Genomic DNA, 23,588 nt, shown 5'->3' with positions numbered 1-23,588 from the left:
CATTTGGCTGTTCCCAGACAGTGTGATCTCCCATCTTGTTTACTGATAAATTCAAGAGGGTTGCCAGATATGCACTTTCTCCCAAGCACATGGTCAGCTGTCTGACATGGATCATGCCCTGAATTTCCCAGCCCTCTTGACTGTGAAGTTGAACTCTGGAAGTTTAGCCTCCTCAGTCTCATCCTTCCAAGATAAAGTTTGGATGTAAAGGTTGAGTAGGCAGACACAGGTCTTTTTTCTTCTGCTGTACTATGATGTCATCTACAGAGATAGATCAGTGTTGGAGTTTAAGTAAATGACTGAGCAGGTGAGTGAAATCAACCCATGCTAGTGTAAGACCTTCCGCAAGAATTTAACAAACTATTGTGTTACCTTTAGTAGGAGCATCTACTTATGCTGGCAGTTGTGTTGTCCACCACTTAATCACATGCCTGTCAGTTGGTGCCTGGCTACACAAGAGTAGCATAAGTCAAGCTGACAGAGTTAAGGTCCTCACTGTATCCCACAGGGTAGGAGTAAGAGGGAATTGAAATTTCTGTCTGTGACACAGAGAGATCTAATTATACCTGTACGATCACTAGCACCTATCTTGATAAAGTTAATTTGATGGTGCATTCCTGTCATGACGTCCTCTGTAGACTAAGCAGTGGTCCCTCTTCACACACCCCAGAAGGTGCTTAACCAGTACATGTGGGGATGAAGGATGGTTTGTCTTTAATTTCTTTCTTAGAGCCAATCACTGAAGTAAGATGACACTTTTGGTGTCAGGAAATACCGAGATTTCGGATCTTTGGTTCCCAAAACACAAATTTCACTACTGGTTTTCCCTTCATTTAATGCCAGCTTATGGAATAACTTATTTGGTTCTTTTGACAGGAAACTGGAATGGGATTCATTGATCATTGTTTTTTTGTATCAAGACTGGCATCTTCATGGGGGGTCATTCTGCTTTTTCTAAGCCTTATTGTACTAGTTAATTTTAACCTTTAGTGATGTGTGGTTCATTCTTCTTTGGTCTAACAGGAACAAACAAGTGTACTTTTTAACTCTTCACATCATTTAAAGAAACGTTTCTCTTTCCCTTCATTGACTATGTTTTATTATTTTAACATTATTGTGAGCATTTTGTTTATACGTGAAATATAAATGTGTGTTTTAGTCACTTTTATTTGTGGACTGTTATAGCATTCGTATCTGTGAATGCATTTCTTTCACCTATTTTTGATATGGTCTATATAACATTTTGTTTTCAGCCATGCCTTGCTGAAGTGCATTGTAATTTACTGTCCAAAACACAGTAAATAGTTAAGTACTTGTATGGTATTCTTTGTGTATAGAATGTTAGCAGTTCTAACTTCCCCATCTCCCCCAACAAACACACACACTTCAACACTTAGTATTTTGAGGGGGAAAAACTTGTGGCTAAGGTGCTACATAGACTTGTCTGCCACTAGTATTCCACTAATTCATTTTTTTTCCTTCGTGACTCATTCTGGTCACACACTATGCAGAATTCTACATTGCTGCCACTCCTCAGTTATCACTGCCACCATAATTAATTGTGGCAACTCTCACAAATATAGAGAGATCAGCTCTCCTTCTGTTTCAGAAAGAGATGGTTTCTTATGTCTCCTTTCCCCCAATTAAAGGTCACACTGATCATAAAATCAGATGTACGCTATCTGCATAGGTGAAAATGTATCCAGCATCTTAAGTTTCAGTGCTCCAGCATAATTCTTTGTTTTCTAAGTTTCTGCCTCTTAATCATAACAGATTTAAGTTATGTTGGTGTGTTTTGTTAGTGAACATTTTCTTCTTTCCTTTTCAGATTACAGATCTTCTAGATGTGGTTTTGGACAGCTTCATTAAGACTAGTGCCACAGGTGGCTTGGGTTCTATAAAAGCTGAAGTTATGGCTGATACCGCTGTAGCTTTGGCATCTGACAATGTGAAGCTAGTATCTAGCAAGGTAAAATATTTCAACTTAAGAGCATAATATTTTATTATTACAGTTACGTATGCCAAAGCTCATATATGTAAGCCAATACTTCATAGTATGTATATCTTGCAGAAATACTTTACTTTAAGCAGTTGCATTAAACAGTATTTTGCAGTAAAACATTTACTTTGAAGAATGTCCTTTTAAGGAATCTTAGTTTGAAAATTGAATTTGCATGTAAATTAACTTGCACTTTACCTTAGTTGTTATACAAATCTAAAATGTTATTTTCTTATCTTTGTCTTCAGGTGATTGGAAGAATGTGTAAAATAATTGACAAGACCTGTTTGTCTCCAACCCCCACATTAGAACAGCATCTAATGTGGGATGATATAGCTATTCTTGCTCGTTACATGCTTATGCTGTCTTTCAATAACTCCCTGGATGTTGCGGCACATCTACCCTACCTCTTCCATGTGGTCACTTTACTAGTAGCTACTGGACCTTTGTCTCTAAGAGCTTCCACACATGGCTTGGTTATCAACATCATTCACTCCCTTTGCACATGCTCACAGCTAAATTTCTGTGGTAAGTAGCAGTGTATTACTTTGATGAATGAGAGTGATATGCTAATCTGTCTCTGCAGTTTGAACTAACTAACTGTTTCTTAACATGATGCAGTCATATAAAGAAGCTGATCTTCCCCTTGCGTTCATGTGGACTTCATGAAAACATGACACAGTCCAGCCAATCTATAAATTTTCAGTGTACGCCACTTACATACTTTTGTTATCGAATTGCAGTATTCACTGGATGTTCTTCAGCACTGTTTGCCTTAGTTTTCAATTTGTTAGGTAGTATCTTCTCTTCATACTAATCAGGTCCCAAAAATCTGTCATCTCCACAACAAGTTTTACACTGGCAGCAATCAGGATGGATATGAAATCTGAACTTTGACAAATTATGCATGGAGTTAAAAATGAGGTGCATTAATGTTGATATCTTATTTTCCCCATTATAAAACTTTTTCTTGAAGAACACAGACTTTGGAATTTGAAAATTATTTTAATATGAGACTGAATTTAATATTTTAAAACTATTACAATATTCTCTTTGGAGGGTAAAGCACAGATATCAGCCTGCTTTTCTACAGGATGTATGTTGTCATTTCCCAGTTAAAGTTACTGAAAAATTAGTATTTCTTTTAAATATTACATTTTTGCACTTTCTTGACAGCTGTGGTGGGGGAAAAAGAAAGAAAACATCATCACAGTGAATCGTAGCTCTCCCGGAGACTAATCAAGTCCATGTAATTACTTCTGAGGAAACCCACAGAACCCTAGGTGGTTTAAGTTAACAGCAGAATATTAAGGACATATGACATTCTTCCAAAACTGTGATAGTGAATGTAAAAACTACTGCCACAAGACTGTAAATATAAATAGAGTATTTTATGTAGTGCAAGCCCTTGCACTAGTGCATTGTCTGCTAAGTATTATAATTAACTCAGAGGTTATCATTAGTTGGATGCAAATCCAGTTTCTGGTTTTTGTACCAAAAATGAGTACTTGCCTCTGCATTTCTGTAATGATTACAGAATGGGGGAAAAGGAAGACTGTGTTCAAAAACTAGCGAGTTCAAGCAGTTGTATTATGAAAGCAAGTATGGTAATGCATTTACCTGATGTTCATGGTGTTTCACTGTTGCAGTCATTACACTTGGGTTATCCTGCTGGCAGGCTACCCGCAGTCAGCCTGAATTCCAAAGTCTAGGTCCGGCATCAGTTGCTGTCGCCTCTTCCCTGACGTCAGTGCGCCAGGGGTATAGAAGATGCAGCCGACGCCATTTTCTCCAGTCTTTTTTGCCGCGCTGTGCCCGAAGCAAAAGCAGTTCGGAAATGTCGGTCGGCCGACTCCTGAAATTTTCAAAAACGAATTTCAGATCTGAAGTCTTCATTAAAGCTAAGTACCCCATTGGGGAAACTTTTTTCTTGCTCCAGTCAGATGTCAGAAAAAGTTAACAATTGTATTTCTTGTGGAAGCAAATACCTCATAAGGATTTTCATTCTTACTGTATTCCTTGCCTAGGCCCTGATCATAATGTTGCTGGCTGTCGGTTTTGTGCTAGATTTAACCAACGCACTATTAAGCATCGGTACGATTTTGCCTTTCATTACTTTGGCCGAAGATTCAATTATATAATGCCGTCAGAACAACCAATGACCGGAGTTTATAAAAAGCGCAAGGAAAAAGAAAAGGACAGGCATCCGAGGTCCAAAACCGACGACGAGGCCTCCGCTAAGCCAGTCGCCAGTTCTCAGTGAGGTGCTTTCGCAGCATCTGGCGCCCGCTACCTCAGAGCCACAGGCCGCTGACGACTCCCACGTGGAGCCAGCTATGCCTCTGGATACTCAAGGTATTGGACACTCGGAAACTATTCCATCAGATGGGTCTGGAGCCGCTGAGCAGGCATCGGCTTCTGAGGGTGTTTTCAGACCTACACAGTTATATGTAAAGCCTACTTCAGCTTCCAAAGCAAAGACTAAAGCAGTTCTAAAGACAAAGAAACCAGTACAGCATTCTCCTGGACAGACTACCATGCCTAAAAAACAGATGCTCAAAATGGCCAAAGACCTAATTACCTTGATCAGAGGTTCCCATCCCTCTCCTGACAAGAGGCCTAGGCAAGAGACAGAATATGAATCTTCAGATCAGGTTTCCATTTCCTTTGACTCCTCTACTGAACAGGAATACTCTCTTCCTCCTTATGAGGATTCTGATGCTGAAGAATATATCCCTTCAGCCTCACTGCCTGAGGATTATTCTTTTGGGAAAACCCTGCATACCATGAGGGAGCACTTCCACTGGGAGAGCCAAGACTACTCAGAATCTAAGAAAAGGCTTAGAAATTTTCTTTTACTACCTCAGCACAGGCCTTTGGCTATTCCTCCTGTGTTAGACATTGTAGATTATGTATTTTCAGAGTCCAGACTTGCTCCTGACTCTTTACCTCCTGCCCCTATTAAACCAGACAGATACTACAGGGTTCCAGATTCACATACATTTCTTTATAAAAACCCTGCTGCTGACCCAGAAACTATTTCTCAGGGTCCCAAAGGGGTCAAGGCTTCCACTGGAAAAAACCCTATCCCCTCTGATAGAGATTCAAGGGCACTAGACATATCGGGGAAAAAGGTTTACACTTCTGCTACGTTGGCTGTGAGGGCTTTAAATTGTCAATTTCATATGCTTAAATATTAGCAATACTTAATGTCACTGCTAAAACAGAAAATGTTATCAAATTCTGATTGTGCAGAAAATAAGGAAATGCAGGTTTTATTGCATGCAACTGAACAAGTGGGAAAGCATACATTGCAATGTGGTTTTGATTCTCTGGAGGCCTCGTGCAGGGCTGCAGTTACGGGTTCTGTCATTAGGAGGCATGCTTGGTTAAAGGAACAGAATGTGCCTGATCATGTTAAAGCAAAATTATTAGATGCTCCATTACAGCATGATACCTTATTTGGTGTTAAAGCAGAGGAGGTGTTGAAGAAAATGGAGGACAAAGCGAAATCTATGCAAACAGTAAAGGATTTCTTACAGGTACAGCCACCCAGATTTAGCAGGAACTGGCCTACAAAGAATTGGTCCTTTCCAGTGTCAGGCCACAAAGAGGCAGATACAGACGCCGCAGAGGCAGATCCCAGCCCCAGGGCTCATACAGACCTAAACAGTGGGGCGCTTCTACCTCCAAAAGCGGAGAAGACAAATCACAGCCATACAGGAAACAGTCCCAATGACTTTCCTCTGCCAGCACCAAGCACTTATCTTTTGGCAGCCCCCCCCCCCCCCTTAGGGGGAAAAATAGCACTTTTTCCTCAAAATTGGCACATGATCACCAAGGACAAATGGGTCTTGAATATAGTGTCCCAGGGCTACAGGTTCCACTTTTACACCCTGCCAAGGGCAAAAGGTATGTCAGACCTGCCACACAATCAATGGGCAGAGGCACAAAAACAAGTTTCTTCCCTCATGGACATGAGGGTCATTCAGCAAGTACCACAGCAAGAGCAGGGACAAGGATTTTACTCAAGACTTTTCTTGGTACCCAGAAAAGACAAAGCCTGGAGACCAATACTAGACCTGTCTATTCTAAATACATTTCTGGACGTTCCAAAATTCTAAATGTTGACTCTGCAGCAGCTTCTGCCCATGCTGGGCAAGAAGGCTTGGCTTGTAACTTTGGACCTAAAAGAGGCACACCTGCATATTTCAATCAGACAATCTTGAAGGCTTATTGTAGCCGAGGCGCTAGAGAATAAATTGTGCTTATACTGGTACGTTGTGTCAATTTTGCGGTGGAGCAAACAGTTTTTTTGGAAGTTGTTGCTTAATCTTGCAGAAGATACCTCAGATTCATAGCTGGCTCAATGCACTACCAATTCTCTGCACTGCCCTTTGGCTTATCTACTGCGCCCAGGGTCTTCACAAAATGCCTGGCACCAGTAATTGCATTTTGCAGACAGAGGAATTCAAATATATCCTTACTTGGACGATTGCCTTATTCAAGCAGAGAACAAGGACATTCTACTGAAGCATCTGGCGTTTGTAAAAAGATTACTAATTTGCCTAGGGTACACAGTAAACAAAAAGAAATCAAAACTAGTACCCTCTCAAGAGATAATATTCCTGGGCGCAAGCTTAAATACAACTGTCCAGATGGCTTATCTCATGCCAGACAAACAAAGGCAACTGACTCTTACTTCAAAATGTTGGCAACAAAGACCCAGTTATCTGCAAGAAAAATTCTGCAGGCTTTGGGCTTCATGGCATCCTACATTCTGCTAATTCCATATGCCAGACTGCATATGAGGAAACTACAATGGTATCTAAAAAGTGTTTAGACTCAACATTGTCACAGCCTGGAAACATTAATTACCCTCATTCCTTGCCTGCAACAGGAGTTTCGATGGTGGGCACAGGCCTGTCACCACAACAAGGGACAGCCATTCACCCTACCCAGAGCCAGGCAGTCAATAACAACAGATGCTTCAGATTATGCCTGGGGGGCCCACATGGCAGGAAAATGTATTCAGGGCACATGGCCCACAAGCCAAAGGCATCTTCATATCAATCAAAAAGAGATGCTAGCTGTTCAGAATGCCCTGACAGCTTTCAAGGATCTACTCCATCCAATACAACTACTGATAAGGACGGACAATACTACAGTCATGTGGTACATAAACAGGGAGGCACTCATTCCTACTCCCTCTGCAGGCAAGCCATGACTTTGTGGGACACGGCATTGACTTATCAAGTACACCTGCAAGCACAATTCCTGTCAGGAAAGAAAAATACTCTGGCAGACGAACTAAGCAGAAACCTCATGGATCCCCACAAGTGAAAACTGGATCCACAAGTCTTCAGCATGATAATAAAGAAATGGGGATGCCCAGACATAGATCTATTTGCCTCCCCTCACAGCTGCCAATGACAGAGATTCTGCACAAGGACGTATCACAAGCAAGCATGAAAAGTGGATGCTCTTATCATTCAGCTGGAAAACCCTAACAGTATATGCCTTTCCTCCTCTGCCTCTTCTCCCCAAGGTACTTCTAAAGGTTAGACAAGAGAAGCCAAAAATGATTCTGATTGCTCCAGACTGGCCCTGCCAGCACTGGTACCCAATCCTAAAGAGCTTGTCTCAAGGCCCAGCCTGGACATTGCCTCTAATTCCTCATTTACTGACCCAACGAAACAATCAGATCCTGCACAGCCAACTCAGAACCCTAAATCTGGCAGCATGACAGATAATGTAGCCATTCAGAACACACCTCTCTCTAAAGCAGTGATGGATGTTATTTTGGAGGCCTGGAGACCCAGTACCAGAATATCTTATGCAGAAAAATGCAAAAGATTCTATGCTGGGAACCAGGCACAAGGAATTGACATGATTGTACCAAATATTCCTCAGATTTTACAATACCTGACTGAGATGCTGGACAAAGGCTTATTCTTTTCATCAATTAAAATCCATGCCTCTGCCATTTCAGCTCATTACAATATGGAACCACCAATTTTTTCACATCCGTTGCTAAGACAGTACCTCAGAAGGGCCAAAAACATAAGACCTCCAAGGAGAGCACCAATACCTGCATGGGACCTCAATTATGTCTTGGAAAAACTCCCACTGCCGCCTTTTGAGCCAGCCAATACAGCTGAAATAAAGTTCTTATCTTGGAAAACAGCTCTGCTCCTAGCAATAACCTCTGCAAGATGAGTCTCAGAGTTGCAGGCACTCATGACTGTGGAACCTTTTATCATTTTCCATCCAGACAGGGTTTCTCTGAGGATGAACAAGACATTTATGCCTAAGGTAATGTCCAGTGTGGCCCTTAACCAAACCATTCATCTGCCTACCTTTTATCCAAACCCACAGAATAAGGGTGAGAGACTCCTGCATTCTTTGGACATATACAGACAGCTACGCTTCTATTTGGACAGAACTAAAGCTTTCAGAAAGACTGAGCAACTCTTAGTAGCATATGCTGCAGGATCACAAGGAAAGGCGATCTCAAAGCAGACTATTTAAAAATGGATAGGCCACTGCATTCGTTTCTGCTATTCACAACATGGCAAATCAGTGCCTAAGGGCATTAGGCCTCACTCAACCAGAGCAGCAGCCACTTCAGCAGCCTTCCTCAGAGAAGTACCAACCAAAGACATTTTAGAGGCTGCAACTTGGAGTTCAGTGCACACTTTTACTAAGCACTACCACTTACCTCTCTACTCTAAATCTAGAGCAGGCTTTGCCACTGCAGTTCTGCAGGGCCTTATAGCCTCTCCTAATCCTATTTAGACCCAGCCACCCAACCTCAGCTTTGGGATTCAACCCAAGTGTAATGACTGCAACAGTGAAACACGATGAACATAGTACAGTTGTGTACCTACCATAAATATAGATGTTCGAGTGTATTCACTGTTGCAGTCCAGGTTACCCACCCACCATCCTTCTTTTCTTTGCTGGGACTTATCTGTACTTCTCTATCCTATACAACCTATGTGGTGTATTTGCTTGTAGATGAAGGAAATGTTTATTTTTGTGCATGCATACTTATTGGCATAATTTTCAGCCTACCAATTTGGGGGCACCTGACATCTGGGGCAAGAAAAACTGAAGAAAATGGCGTCGGCTGCATCTTTTATACCCCTGGCGCACTGACGTCAGGAAAGAGGCGACAGCAACCGACGCCGGACCTAGACTTTGGAATTCAGGCCGACTGCGGGTAGCCTGCCAGTAGGATAACCCAAGTGTAATGACTGCAACAGTGAATACACTCGAACATCTACATTTATGGTAGGTACACAACTGTACTTTCTTGAGCTGTAAATGGATGAGTAATTGTATTGTGTTCTGAGAGTCATGATGCAGGAATATTTCTTCTCTTAATCTTTTTACTGCTGTTTTTTTCTCCATTTGCTGTGTCATAACATCTGCTGTTAAATGTGTATCTGAAAATAATCTTAGTGGTATTCAGCTCTACTTTGCTGCTTAAACCTTTTTTTTAACAATAAACATCTTTATTAAACAATCACTTACAACGTAGGCATTCATACATGTATATAAATGAAAACAATCCACAAAGAGTCCTAGCTGCAAGGATTTTACATCACAAACCATAGTGAAACATGCCCAATTGTAAACATTATACATCACTTATAACCTAGCTAATAATTTTCAGTCAGACATTACATGGCTCATTTAAGTCCTGGCTTCTTTTAAACCTCATTCCTCCTTTGTATGTATTGTTCCCACAGTTCTTAATTACTACTTAAAGCTTGTTGATATGAAGTGTTCTCTTAGTCTAGTAATTATCTATGAACCTATTATAACAGTGCTAAGATGACTTTTTTAAGCCTAGCCATTTATTTCCATAAAGGATTCCAACCCTGTACCCTCCCACCTTACCATAGAGAATATTAGTCCTCTATGCCATCAGTAGATAAGATTCCTAGATAGTTACTAGACTGGCAGTCCAGGTGACCATTGATGAGCTTAGTTGCACTTAGCAGAAGTTTCATATTTTCATCAGGGTGCTTAACTTATCACTGGAAACTTTGAAAGTTTGCAAAGTTTTCAGAGACGCTTTGCTCTTCTGACTCACCTTGACACGCTTACTTTGTTTTAGAGATATTAACTACTTTGTTTGAACCATCAAAGTTTGTGTCTTGGAAAACTCTCTTCATGGTGGCTGATACCAAAGGAGTTTCTGAATTACAGTCTTAATGCATCAATCCAACATGCATGATGTTCCATAAGATAAGTATATCTTCATGAATGAATCAGTATTTTCTTCCCAAAATAGATACTGAAACAAATCTCGTGTACCAAACTGCCTGCCTTCTTTCAAAGTTACTCTAGCAGAGATGAATAGTTGATTTTCAGCATTCATATTCCTTCAGTAGCCTTTAGGCTATATGGGTTGTGTCTTGCCCAAGACACAGTAACTGACCAGCCTTCCATACTTTCACTTTGGAGGAGGGAAAATCAGTAGTCAAAGCGGAAAGTCTTCAGTACTTTCTTGCCGCCTAATGAAGACGTATCTCAGAATCTTCAGAAAAGTAGCAGCTGGCACTTTGGCTCCTTTTTGGCAGATAAGTCCCCTTTGGGGAACCCTTCCATACAGAACATTAATTTTTTTAGTCTATGTTATTATACGTAGAAACAATGTATGCTTTACTTTCATCTACTTAAGATGTCGTGGCTCTTTGAGAAACCCAGTATTTCTTTCATTATCGGAAGTTTCATGTTAGGGACCGTTATTTTTAGCTTCAGCTGATTTGGGGGCTTATTTTGTAGGAATATTTACTGCTTATGTAATTTTATTAGTGCTTAAACTAAAGTTTTTCTGGGAAGTGTTTTATCTGGGGCAGGGAATGAAGTAGTGCTTGTATTCAAACTGTGACAATTTACCTGCCGTTGTTTTCTTAGAGCAATTTTATTCTGAAATGGTTTCTGACAGGAATTTTGTGTTTGTGTGTCAGTGTTTTGGTACATTTTATGTTTGTGAAAGTATGTGTGCTACTTCCGCAAACTGTTTGGCACCTTATCTTCCAACAGACTAGTTCCAGTGGTTTTGAATGCAGCCGAAGCGTCTTCCTTGATCACAAAATGGGTTCTTATTCTTATAGTCCTAGAAAGGAAAAACTGCTTCCCAGAAAGTACTTGCCAACTCCAAGGGCTTGGTCTTCACTTCACCTGATGGTGGGTGACTGCAGATGCCAGCAGTCATTCCTCAGACTACTTAACTCTCTGGCTTCCTCATGTTTAGTTCTTTTAACTGCCGTGAACTGAGAGTTAGCCACATCCTCTTTGGCTGTTCCATTGTCCATGCCTGGCATGGGAGAACCGCCATTACTGGAGCACAGAGACGGTCAAGAGGATGCTGCTGGATGTGTCTAGTAAAGAGACCTCTTGATGGGGAAGGTATTCCTTCTCCAGATCTGTCATTTAAAATAGCTGTAAAGAAGAAAACAAAGGTTAAACATTGATCTGCTGTCAGTTTTCATTCATTCCTCAACAATTTGGTTCAGATTTCAGCCATTATTTTCAGATCTTGGCCATTAACAAACTCTCAAGCTCCTTGCTTACCCATAAGGCTCTATTCCCTAACATACCTCAGATCTCATTTGCTGCTTTTGCATTTGGAGGTGGTTTCTGTGAGTTCCCTAACTTGGTGTTAGTTATTTCAGAGTCAAGTCAAATGTTACTGTATTTATATCTTTGTATCTTTATACATTTTCATAGATTACTTCTCTTATTGTGGCTTCTACTTTACCTCCCTTTCCTACACTTTTGTGTTTTTCTTGTTACCATTGTTGGTAAACCTATCTTCCTCTTTTCTACATGTTTAAATGTATTCTTGATACCATTGTTTGTATCCCTCTTTCTCTTTTTTTCTCTTTAGTGAGTTAAAAAAAGTATTTTGTTCTTATCATAACTTGTTATTATGTCTGAAAAGCCTTTGGGATTCAAAAAATGTCAGAAATGTGGTCACAAATTACAGCTTTCGGATGCTCATGCTTTTATGCAACTGTTGCGTAGGCCTCGACCATTTTCAAATGGATTCCAAAATTTGCAAGTCCTTTAATCGCTCTGCCATCATTGACAAAAAAAAAAAAAAACAAATTATTTCTGAAAGGCTTACTACCTTGCTTCTTCTGTGAACCTCTATCTGGGGCTCAACCACCCCCCAAATATAAACAAAAGGAGCTTGCTGGAAAGCATTTGGGTCCATCTGAATCCTCAACTGCATCCTCGGATCCAATGATGGAACTTCCTAAGAAAAAAGCCTGCTCCTTTTCCAAAGCTGGCACCGGAAAGTATATTGGCTTCCTTGGATCCTAACCTTTTTGATCTGAAGTCATTACCTAGGACTTGTTACCCCCCCCCCCCAACCATAGATCCAGAACCCTCTCGGGTATAATCTCCTTTTTTGGAATCCTGTCAGCACTCCAGGTTTCTTGTGTGACATCATCCCATTCTTCCAGAAGTCTGACCAAGTCTGATGTGAATAGAATGAGGAGGAATTTTCCTTCGGCGCAGATTCAGATGGGAATTCTTCTGGCTCCTACTCCTTTGGGTCATGAAGCTCTTACTAGTACTACACCACTGATTTTGGCTCCTTCTCTGATCCCATCCTATTGTTTTGGAGCCCTTGGATCTGATTCTCCTGGGACCATCCGCATTGGATCCGAAGTTCATAGTATCTTCTGCTCCGAGACTTTCTCTGAGGGCACCTTCTCCGAGTGTTTCAGAGCAGGATGACTCTCGAACTCAAAGCATCCCTGTCAGATCTGAGGTGTTGGAGACTACTCTGAAGCTGTTGGAGTCATTTCTGCCCCTCAGAGCTTCGCCATTAGGTAGCTTGGGTGTATTGCCTATGTAGATGGAGGAGCCGATTGGGAGGAATCATGGCTTGTCGGGCTCCGTTGCCTTCCCTCTCCTCAGAGCATGCTGCCTTTGAGGTGGTGGGGAGAGTGTTCTCTGCCTCTGCAGAAAGGATGGTTCCTTCCCCCTCGAATCTCACTTCTGGATCTCGTATGTCTCTGTGCCTTGAGCCCCATCATTCTACTGTACAGTGACAGCCGTCCCAAAGTCTCCAGGATATCCAGCAGGTTAATATTTCTTCTTATACTTCTCTGGAGCACCCCCACTGAAGAAGTCCCTAGGAAGAGTGAAGTGCAAGAAGAGGCACGTGACCTCCCCTCAGGAGTCTGTCACTGAGTTACAGATTTTGATGACAAAGAAGGGTCCCCAATATCTCTACCTGAAGATATCTCATTTGGAGACATCCTAGAGTTCTTTAAACAGAGGGGTGATTGTTTTACTGATGACCCTTCCCAAGGGGAAATGATATTCCTGGAGGTCTTTGGGTCTGATCCATCTACCTCCTAGGTAACTCCACCCACTGATGAGCTCATTGGTTTGATCTCTAAGCAGGCATGCTAGAAGCCGGACACAGTTGAGACAATCTCCAAAAGACCAGACCGGATTTTTGCACCATCTGCAGGAAGCGAAAGCCAAACACACTCTGGCTAGGCTGATAAATGCCCTAGGGCATATAGCCTGGTATCAACCTATGAACCTGTTACAATTAAAGCATCCTATATTGCTGTTCTATACTTATATTATGTCATACAAGATTCATTTCTTGTTTTACTTTTTTCGCTCATCTCTATTTGTTCATGTGGTAAGTATAGAACAGCAATGACCATACGAAATAGTGTAGATTCAGGAGCAATAAAAAGGGTGATAAATCATAACTGGGGAGTGCTTAAATCAAATAGTAAAATAGTTAACAAAATAGGTGAACAACCAAAGTTTGTGCAAAAGAGGGCTAAAAGTTATAAGAACTTCTTTCAGGCTAAACTAAATAAACCAAAGGAAGTAGCAAATAAGAGAGGGATGATAAGATGCTTTAATTGTAGTATGTGCAACTTTCTATACACAGATTCCTCAGAAATATTGGCAGAACAGCTAGAGAGCTATATAGAAGGATTTATGAGCACAAATATGCCATACAGAGAGGGGATGAAAAAAATGCTTTAAGCAAACATTATAAGTTAAAAAATTGTAAAAGAGAATATAAATTATTGGTAGTACAGACCCTTCCTAGTGATACTACTGTTATGAATATAGAAGAAGAGCTGGGTTGGCTGGAATACTTATGGCAGGTCAAACTTAATGCCTTCTTCCCACCAGGTTTAAGTGATGGGGAGGAATTTGTTATGCATTTGAAAAGAAAGAGGCTCAAACATTAGTAATACTTTTTAAAAACGTATAGTTTCATAGTTTAGTACTAGGCTATCTGCCCTGGGGCATTTGTAAGCCTAGCCATAGTGATGTAGCTTTCGCCACCCCATAAAATGGTACAAAATGCACAGAATAGATTTAGACTAATGTGCCTCTGTGTAGTAGTGACACAGTGAAGGTCCCCTTATATAATAGAATTATTTTACTGTGCCACTGTCTAATAGTGACACAGATGTGATCCCTGGGGTAAACTTACGATCTCCCATCCACTCATCAAGATTTCTCTTGAAGAGAGTCAGTGAGGGGCTCTGCCTAACATGAACTGGGATCTTGTTCCAGAGCATGGGAAGCCTCTGGGTTATGAATCTATCCCTCCAGCATGTCCTATTCATACTTGTGCCGAGGTTTAAGTCTTTAGCTCTCGTGGTTCTGATGGATTTGGATTTTTTGAGGTGGAGCATGTCCATCAGTTCCTGATTGGACATGGCCTTGTACGTCAGGCAGAGATCACCTCTGAGCAAGGTGGTATGCTACTGAATAGAGCTGGAGTTTCTTTAGTCTGGCAGAATAAGACATATGTTGGAGACCCTTGATCCTCTTGGTGAGGTACTTTTGTGGTCTCTCCAGCTGTTGCAAATGCCGTGTGAGTACATACCAAATGGGGCATTGTACTCGATCATGGGTCTGATGAGGGAGGAGTATAGCGGTACAATGACATCCTTGGATCTGGATGTGAATCCCTTCATGATAAGGTGTGCAAGGTAGAATGTTTTTCTAACCACTTTGGCAACGTGGGTGTAAAATGAGAGGTCGCTGTCAACTTGGATGTAAAATGAGAGGTCGCTGTCAACTTGGGTCCCTAGGTCTCTGATTACTTTTTCCGTACTCAGTGGGTTGCTGTCTATGTGATAATTTGTGGGTACTTTGTTTTTCCCAAAGGGGATGACTATACATTTTTTGGTATTTAGTTTAAGGCCATGACTCCGGCACCAGTTGTCCGTTTCTGTGAGGCCTTTTTGTAGGATGTATGTGTCCGCTGGTGTATCGACTATGGTGCCTAGTTTGCAGTCATCTGTGAACTTTGTCAGCCACAACCCTCTCATGTTTGCTTTAACATCTGAGAAATAAATGCCGAACAAGAGGGGTCCCAGGACAGATCCTTGTGGGACACCACTTTTGACTGGCTTTGAGTCTGACATTGCTCCAGCGATTTTAACTTTATGGGTTCTGTCCTTTAGCCAGTTTGCAACTCATCTAGTGACATAAGGGTTTACATTTAAGCTTTTGAGCTTATCTATGATGCCTGAGTGGGGTATTGTGTCGAAGGCCTTAGCCAAGTCCAGGTAGGCTGTATGGACTGCTTTGCCCTCATCAGTGGCTCTAGTGACTGTTTCGAAAAAGTCAACCAGGTTCAAAAGGCAGGATCTGCCCTTTACAAAGCCGAACTGGGTGGGGTCAAGTGTCTGTAGCTCTCCAATATCTCTGTTTATGAGTTCCATAATGATTCTTTCCATAGCTTTGCAGACCAGGCTGGTTAAGCTTATGGGGCGGTAGTTTCCAGGGTCTGTAGAGGTACCCCCTTTGTGGAGTGGGACCACTGTTGCTGTACGCCAGTGTTCAGGTACATATCCTGTAGTAAGGCTAAGGTTAAATATCATTTTTATGTGCGGGTTTAGCTCCTCTTGGAGTTCACGTAGCACGCAACCCGGGATACCGTCAGGTCCCATTGATGCTGTGTTTTTAGCTTTGCTGAGAGCGGCTCTCACCTGGACATCTGAGATGACAGAGAGATTACATTCAGCTGGGATAAGTATTTCTTCTTTTGGGGGTGAGGGAGGGTAGAAATTTGCACTGAACCTGTCAGCCAGAATGTTGGCAATATCTGTGGGTTCAGTGTATTTTTTGTTGTTGTGAACTAACTCTGAGCATATCTGAGGGTTTCCGCCCAGTTTTCTAACATAGCTGAAGAAGGCTTTGTGGTTATCTTTAGTGTCCTTAGCGATTTTTCCCTCAAAGTTGGCCTTGGATGTTTTTATGAGAGAACGTAGTTTTCTGCTAGTGTTGATCAGAGATGTCTTCCCTTTATGGGGTTTTGCTCTGTCGTGCAGTAGCTTCCTTCTTTTGTTATACAATTTGTTAATGGCTGAGGTCCACCAGACAGGATGCTTGCCTTTGGTGGAGAGGGACTTGGATTTTTTTGGGATTGCATGATCCATGCATTCTTGGAGATGTCCATAGAAAGCATTTGTGAAGGATTCAGCATTTTGGGATGTGGTATCCACTGGCCCAGTGGGCTTAAAGGATACCATCTCAGTCTTAAGAAGAGTGAAGTCTGCTTTTGAGAAGTTTTTCACTGTGGTCTTTTGTGCTGGGGGTGGAGGTGGGATATGTATATCCAGGGTGATTAGTTTGTGGTCAGATCTCATAATGTAGTATGTTGGTGAAAGTGTGTTTCTTAAATGTTTTCAAATGTATTAAGTATTTTAGGAAATGTATAAAGTATTTCCTGAGTGTATTTTTAAATGTTTTTCTTAATTTTTTGTAGTATTTTCACAAAGTTAGCTTTTTGGAAGTTGGAAGTAAGAGGAAGTGACATTTTAAAGTGAATGTATCATGTGATGAGTTTAAACCATGTGACAATTGAAGCCTTAAAAAGGAATTTGTATAAGTTAACCTCAGTCTGAAGAAGTCTCTGTAGAGTTGAGATGAAAGTGCTAACTAGAGGTAATTTTTATTGTTTTATTAAAGTGTGGTAACCTAAGAAGACACCGCTGTTTTCTTTATTTATTTAACAGTTACAGTTCAGACAGAAAATAAGTTTGTGGTTTGGTATATCAAAAACAAGGAGGAACTAGAACTTACCCTTGTGTTGAGAAGCTCTCAGAGTTTGGCAGTGGATGATTTCATCCAACCAATTTCTGATAGCAACACACATTCCTGGGAAGTCCAACGTGTAGCAGACAAATTGAGCAGATCCACTCTACTGCCTCATGAGTGGTCTCTCAAAAAGAATGTGGCAGAAATTATTTTTCTTCAATATGGCCAGCCATACTGCAACCTTTTTGCGTCTTCCCTAAACAACCAGTGCAGCAGGTTCTTTGCCGTAATGCCCCTGTCGGGAGAGTAACCGAGAGATGCTGTCCTACACGATTGGCCCACAGTCTTCTCTATGCTTATTCTCCAATTCCCAAATTTCTGCAGAAAGTGCCCTGGTTGAAAAGCAAAGTCATCCATAATTGCCTCTTACTGGCCTTGACAAATTTGGTTCCCCTTCCTTTGGACTCATTTATTCTACCCTCCTTGTAGTCTGTATCCAATTCCAGACCTTCTGTCTCACCTGACTGGCATGATTCACCCGGATATCTCAAATCTAAAACTGATGGCATGGATGTTCATTGTGTTTCACTGTTGCAGTCATGACTGTAGGGTTCTCCTCTGCCGGCAGGCAGTCCCCGGTCAGCCAGAATCCCAAAGTCTGGGTCCGGCGTCGGCTGTTCAGCAATGCTGCCTGACGTCAGATCGCCAGGAGTATAAAGCTGGCAGCCAACGCCATGTTCTCCAGTCTTTCTTGCCGTGCGGTGTTAGCAGTTCGCATTTGCTGGTCGGCTGACTCCTGACAATTTTTTCTAATCGTACTTCAGTCCAAAGACTGACTTCTCCTACTCAAAGCTAAGTACCCCGTTGGGGAAACTTTTTTCTTGCTCCAGTCCGATGTCAGAAAAAGTTAATAATTGTATTTCTTGTGGGAAGCAAATACCTCATAAGGATTTTCATTCTTACTATATTCCTTGCTTAGGCCCTGACCACGACGTAGCTAGTTGTTGGTTTTGTGCTAGATTCAATCAACGTACGATTAAAAGAAGGTACGATTTTGCATTTCATTACTTCGGTAGGCGTTTTAATTACAAAATGTTGTCCGATTCGGTTCCGGCTACCAGAGTTCACAAACGATGCAAGGATAAAGACAGGCCTCCGAGGTCCAAATCGGACGATATTGTACAAGCAGAGCCAGCTTCAGGTTCGGCCGTCGTCAGTGAGGCGCTTTTGCAGCCCCTATCGTTGGCCATTTCGGAACCGATGGCCGAAACGGACTCCCATGAGGAGCCAAGTAGGCCTTTGAATATTTCTGTTGCAGGACCATCGGACAACGCTCCTTCGGATGGGTCCGGAGCTGCTGTGCAGGTACCGGCTTCCGAAAGGGTTTTCAGGCCTACTCATCTTCTTATAAAGGCAAAGCCAAAGACAAAGGCAAAGACTCCTTCCAAATCAAAGACTACAGCCCAGGCCTCTTCTGATCCGGCACCCAAGTCTCAGAAACAATTACTTAAGATGGCGGAGGACTTACTTACTATGATTAGGGGTTCACATCCCCCTCCAGATAAAAGGCCAAGGCAGGAAGTGTATTATGACTCCTCTGATCAGGCTTCTGTTTCTTCACTTTCTTCTTCTGATCAGGAATATTCTTTCCCTCCTTATGAGGATTCTGATGCTGAGGAATCCATTCCTTCAGCTTCTCCCCCTGAAGATTTCTCTTTTGGGGAAACTTTACATGAAATGAGGGAACATTTTCACTGGGAAGGACAGGAGTACTCGGAATCTAAGAAAAGACTTAGGGATTTTCTTCTTCTTCCCCAACATAGACCCCTGGCTATCCCCCCTATTTTGGATATTGTGGATGATGCTTTTTTCAGAGGCTAACTTAACTCCTGACTCTTTCCCTCCAGCTCCTGTTAAGCCAGACAGATATTATAGGGTTCCTGATTCCCACCAGTTTTTATACAAGAATCCTACTGCTGATCCTGAAACCATTTCTCAGGGTCCTAAGGGGGTTAAGGCCGCTACTGCTAAAAACCCCATTCCCACTGAGAAGGATTCCAGATCTTTAGAAAGATGGGGCAAAAAAGTGTACACTTCTGCTACTTTATCTATCAGGGCTCTAAACTGTCAATTTCATATGCTGAAATACCAGCAATTTCTTCTGTCTGTTTTGAAACAAAAGCTTACTTCCATTTCCGCCTGTGCAAATGATAAGGAATTAAATGATTTAATGCATACCACTGAACAAGTTGGGAAGCATGGTTTACACTGTGGATTTGATGCCTTGGAGGCTTCTTGTAGGGCTGCTGCCTCTGGTACAGTCATTAGAAGGCATGCTTGGTTAAAGGAACAAAACATGCCAGATCAAGTAAAAGCTAAGTTATTGGATGCTCCTGTGGAGCATAATGTTTTGTTTGGACCTAAGGAAGAGGTGATAAAGAAGATGGAGGACAAGGCAAAGTCCATGCAAACAGTTAAAGATTTCTTACAAGTACAGCCACCCAGGTTTAGTAAGAATTGGCCTACAAAAAATTGGTCCTTTCCCAATTCAGACAGGCCTCAGAGGGGTAGATACAGACGCTCCCGAGGAAAGCCTCAAACGCAAGCCTCTTATAGACCAAGACAGTGGACTGCTTCCACCCCTAGGGGAGGAGAGGACAGGTCTCAAGCTCATAGAAAACAGGCTCAATGACTCCCTCTGTTGGGCTGCAGGAACTTCTTGCCTAGAAGCCCCTCTCGGAGGAAAACTTTCTCTTTTTCACCTAAATTGGACTCATATAACCCAAAACAAGTGGGTTCTGGATGTGGTTTCAAGAGGTTACAAATTCCATTTTCATACCCTACCAAGACCAAGCGGATGGCCGGATCTTCCAAAACATCAATGGTTAGAGGCCTTAAACCAGGTGGAAACTCTCTTGGCTGTGAAAGCCATAGAACTGGTTCCACTTTCAGAGATGGGACAAGGTTTTTACTCAAGGCTCTTTCTAGTCCCCAGAAAGCAAAATTCATGGAGACCCATTCTGGATCTGTCAGTCTTGAACCCTTTTCTCGAAATACCAAAATTCAAGATGCTTACTCTACAGCAGCTACTTCCTATGCTGACCAGAAATGCATGGATGGTAACTCTGGATTTAAAGGAGGTATATTTACACATTCCCATCAGGCAGGAATGCAGAAAATACCTCAGGTTCAAGGCCGGATCGAGGCACTATCAATTCTCTGCACTGCCCTTTGGATTGTCTACTGCGCCCAGGGTCTTCACCAAATGCCTGGCTCCAGTAGTAGCTTATTGCAGACTCAAGGGAATTCAAATTTACCCTTATCTGGACGACTGTCTTATTCAGGCAGACAGCAAGGATGTCTTACTCCAGCATCTAGAATTTGTTCAAAATCTTCTCAAGTTCCTGGGATTCACTGTAAACATAAAAAAGTCAAATTTGATACCTTCACAACAGATAACCTTTCTGGGTGCTCTTCTAAACACAACAACCCAGATGGCATTTCTGACATCCAAAAAACAATTACAGCTGGCTTCAGCTTTCAAAACCTTGGCAACTTTAACTCGGCTATCTGCAAGGAAATTCCTGCAGGCTTTGGGTTACATGGCCTCCTGCATCCTCCTCGTACCATATGCAAGACTACATATGAGGAAAATACAGTGGTACCTAAAAAGTGTATGGTCTCAGCATTGCTACAGTTTAGACATACAGATCACCGTCCTGCCTTGTCTTCAAAAGGAATTCCTTTGGTGGTCCAAGGCATGTATTCTAAACATAGGAAAACCTTTCAGTCTGCCTCCAGACACTCCGATACTAACCACAGACGCTTCAGATTATGCATGGGGAGCCCATTTTCAGGGCAACTGTCTGCAGGGCCTTTGGACAAAGGATCAGAGGCACCTGCATATCAGTTTAAAGGAAATGTTAGCCATTCAGAACGCTCTATGGGCTTTCAGGAATCTTCTACAACCAGGACAGCTACTGATACGGACAGACAACACCACAGTTATGTGGTACATAAACAAGCAAGGGGGATCTCATTCCTATCCCTTTGCAGACTAGCCATGAATCTATGGAACACAGCTCTAGCTTGCAAACTGGACCTTCAAGCTCAGTTTCTACCAGAGAAGCAAAATTCCTGGCAGACAGTCTGAGCAGAAACCTGTCGGACCCACACGAATGGATGCTGGACACTGAAATATTCAGGATGATTACAGCAGTCTGGGGATGTCCTCACATAGACCTCTTTGCATCCCACCTCAATCATCAACTACAGATTTTTTGCACCAGGACATTCCACGAACTAGCTTGGAAAGTGGATGCACTATCATTCAGTTGGAGAAACCTCTCTGGGTATGCCTTCCCGCCTCTACCTCTTCTTCCACAGGTGTTATTAAAGATCAAACAGGACAAGCCCAAGATGATAATTTTGCTGGCCCCAAATTGGCCTCGACAGTTTTGGTACCCAACACTGAAAAACCTTTGTCTGGAGCCCCCTTTGGATATTACCACAGACTCTGAACCTTCTGTCCCAACACCAGGGTCAGGTTCTGCACTCCCATGTCAAAACTCTCAGCCTGGCGGCCTGGTTAATCCAGGGTCTTTGATTCATTCTCTTCTGCCCAAGCAGGTTATGGATGTCATTTTAGAAGCCAGACGTCCTAGCACTAGAAAATCTTATGCAGGAAAATGGAAAATATTTTGCTCCTGGATGCAGGCTCGGGATTCAGATCCTCTTATTCCTAACATTCCTCTGATTTTACTTTACCTGACAGACCTCTTACATAAGGGTCTCTCTTTCTCTTCCATAAAGATCCATGCCTCTGCTATATCTGCTCATTATAACTCAGACCCTCCAATCTTTTCCCATCAGCTCATGAGACAGTTTCTCAGAGGAGCTAAGAACTTAAGGCCCCCTAGATCTCCACCCATTCCTGCTTGGGATCTCAACTATGTTTTGGAAAAACTCACCTTACCTCCTTTTGAGCCTGCTGCCACATCTGACATCAAGTTTTTATCTTGGAAGACAGCCATCCTGTTAGCTCTTACCTCTGCCAGGAGAGTTTCGGAGTTGCAAGCTCTCATGGCTGTGGAACCTTATATTATTTTTCATCAAGACATGGTGTCTTTAAGGACTAATCCTACTTTCATGCCTAAGGTGGTTTCCAAAGTGGCTTTAAATCAAACTATTCACTTACCAACTTTTTCCCCAGTCCTCAAAATAAGGGGGAAAGTATCTTGCATTCCTTAGATGTACACAGACAACTACGTTTTTACCTGGACAAAACCAAGGACATTAGGAAATCAGAGCAATTGTTTGTTTCTTATGCTTCAAGTTCCCAAGGTAAAGCCATTTCAAAACAGACCATTTCTAAATGGATTGCTCATGGAATCAGATTTTGCTATTCACAACATGGAAAGCAAATCCCAGGGAGTATAAGGACTCACTCTACCAGAGCTGCTGCCACTTCAGCTGCCTTCCTCAGGGGAGTTCCTACCAAAGACATTTTGGAAGCTGCAACTTGGAGTTCAGTGCATACTTTTTCCAAGCACTACAATCTACCTCTCTACGCTAAGTCTAGGGCAGGCTTTGCTTCTGCTGTCTTGCCGGGCCTTTTAGCCGCCCCCTCTACTTTATGACCACCTCCCTTTTATTCTGCTTTGGGACTCAACCCTACATTCATGACTGCAACAGTGAAACACGATGAACATAATACAGTTGTGTACATTTACCATAAATGTAGATGTTTGAATGTCTTCACTGTTGCAGTCTGGGTTACCCTCCCCCCTGTCCCTTATTTTTTCTTTTGTGTGGTTCCCTTCTTCACCCTTCTTTTGAGGTGTATTTGCAAAGGGTATGGGCTTACACTCATTTTGGAACACCTGACGTCTGGGGCAAGAAAAACTGGAGAACATGGTGTCGGCTGCCAGCTTTATACTCCTGGTGCTCTGACATCAGGGAGCATTGCTGAACAGCCGACGCTGGACCCAGACATTGAGATTCTGGCCGACCGGGGACTGCCTGCCGGCAGGGGAGAACCCTACAGTCATGACTGCAACAGTGAAGACACTCGAACATCTACATTTATGGTAAGTGTACACAACTGTACTTTTCTCCACTTCCATTGATAGCCAGACAACATATGCTCTCTTCCCTTGTTAGTCATATACTTTTGTCTTTCCACAAAGCTTCCACAAGAAAACTTTACAGATTTGTTCTTTTGGGCACAACAGAAACATATACTGACCCTCTTACAGCACCAGTCCTTGAATCTTTAGCAACAATTTTCAGAGGGAGCCAGCTCCTCGACTATTAGAGTACAGCTTGCTGCCATTTCTAATTTTCATGTTGGGATTGAACACACCTCCTTGAGTGCATCTAAACTTTGTAAAGCCTTTTTGAGAGGCCTTCTTTTGAGACACCCTTATAAAGACCCAACTCCACCTTGGGATCTAAATTTGGTATTACACTCCTTAATTCATTCATCTTTCAAACCAGCAGCTAAATGCCACCTTGG

The 23,588-nt window shown here is 42.3% G+C and overlaps 1 protein-coding gene across 1 annotated transcript in view; it reads left to right on the top strand.

Moving 5' to 3' along the window:
* Nucleotides 1–23,588, top strand: part of NF1 (neurofibromin 1) — a 5,218,972-nt gene that overhangs the window by 4,259,952 nt on the left and 935,432 nt on the right. Inside the window, exons 40-41 of the mRNA XM_044054637.1 lie at nucleotides 1,829–1,969; nucleotides 2,248–2,527. Of these exons, the coding sequence (XP_043910572.1) occupies nucleotides 1,829–1,969; nucleotides 2,248–2,527 (421 nt within the window). The remainder of the gene's footprint in view (nucleotides 1–1,828; nucleotides 1,970–2,247; nucleotides 2,528–23,588) is intronic.

The sequence above is a fragment of the Protopterus annectens genome, chromosome 13.part0 (assembly GCF_019279795.1).
Source record: "Protopterus annectens isolate FY-2018-M chromosome 13.part0, PAN1.0, whole genome shotgun sequence".
NCBI lineage: Eukaryota > Metazoa > Chordata > Ceratodontiformes > Protopteridae > Protopterus > Protopterus annectens.
This window is presented reverse-complemented; position numbering and strand designations above follow the sequence as displayed.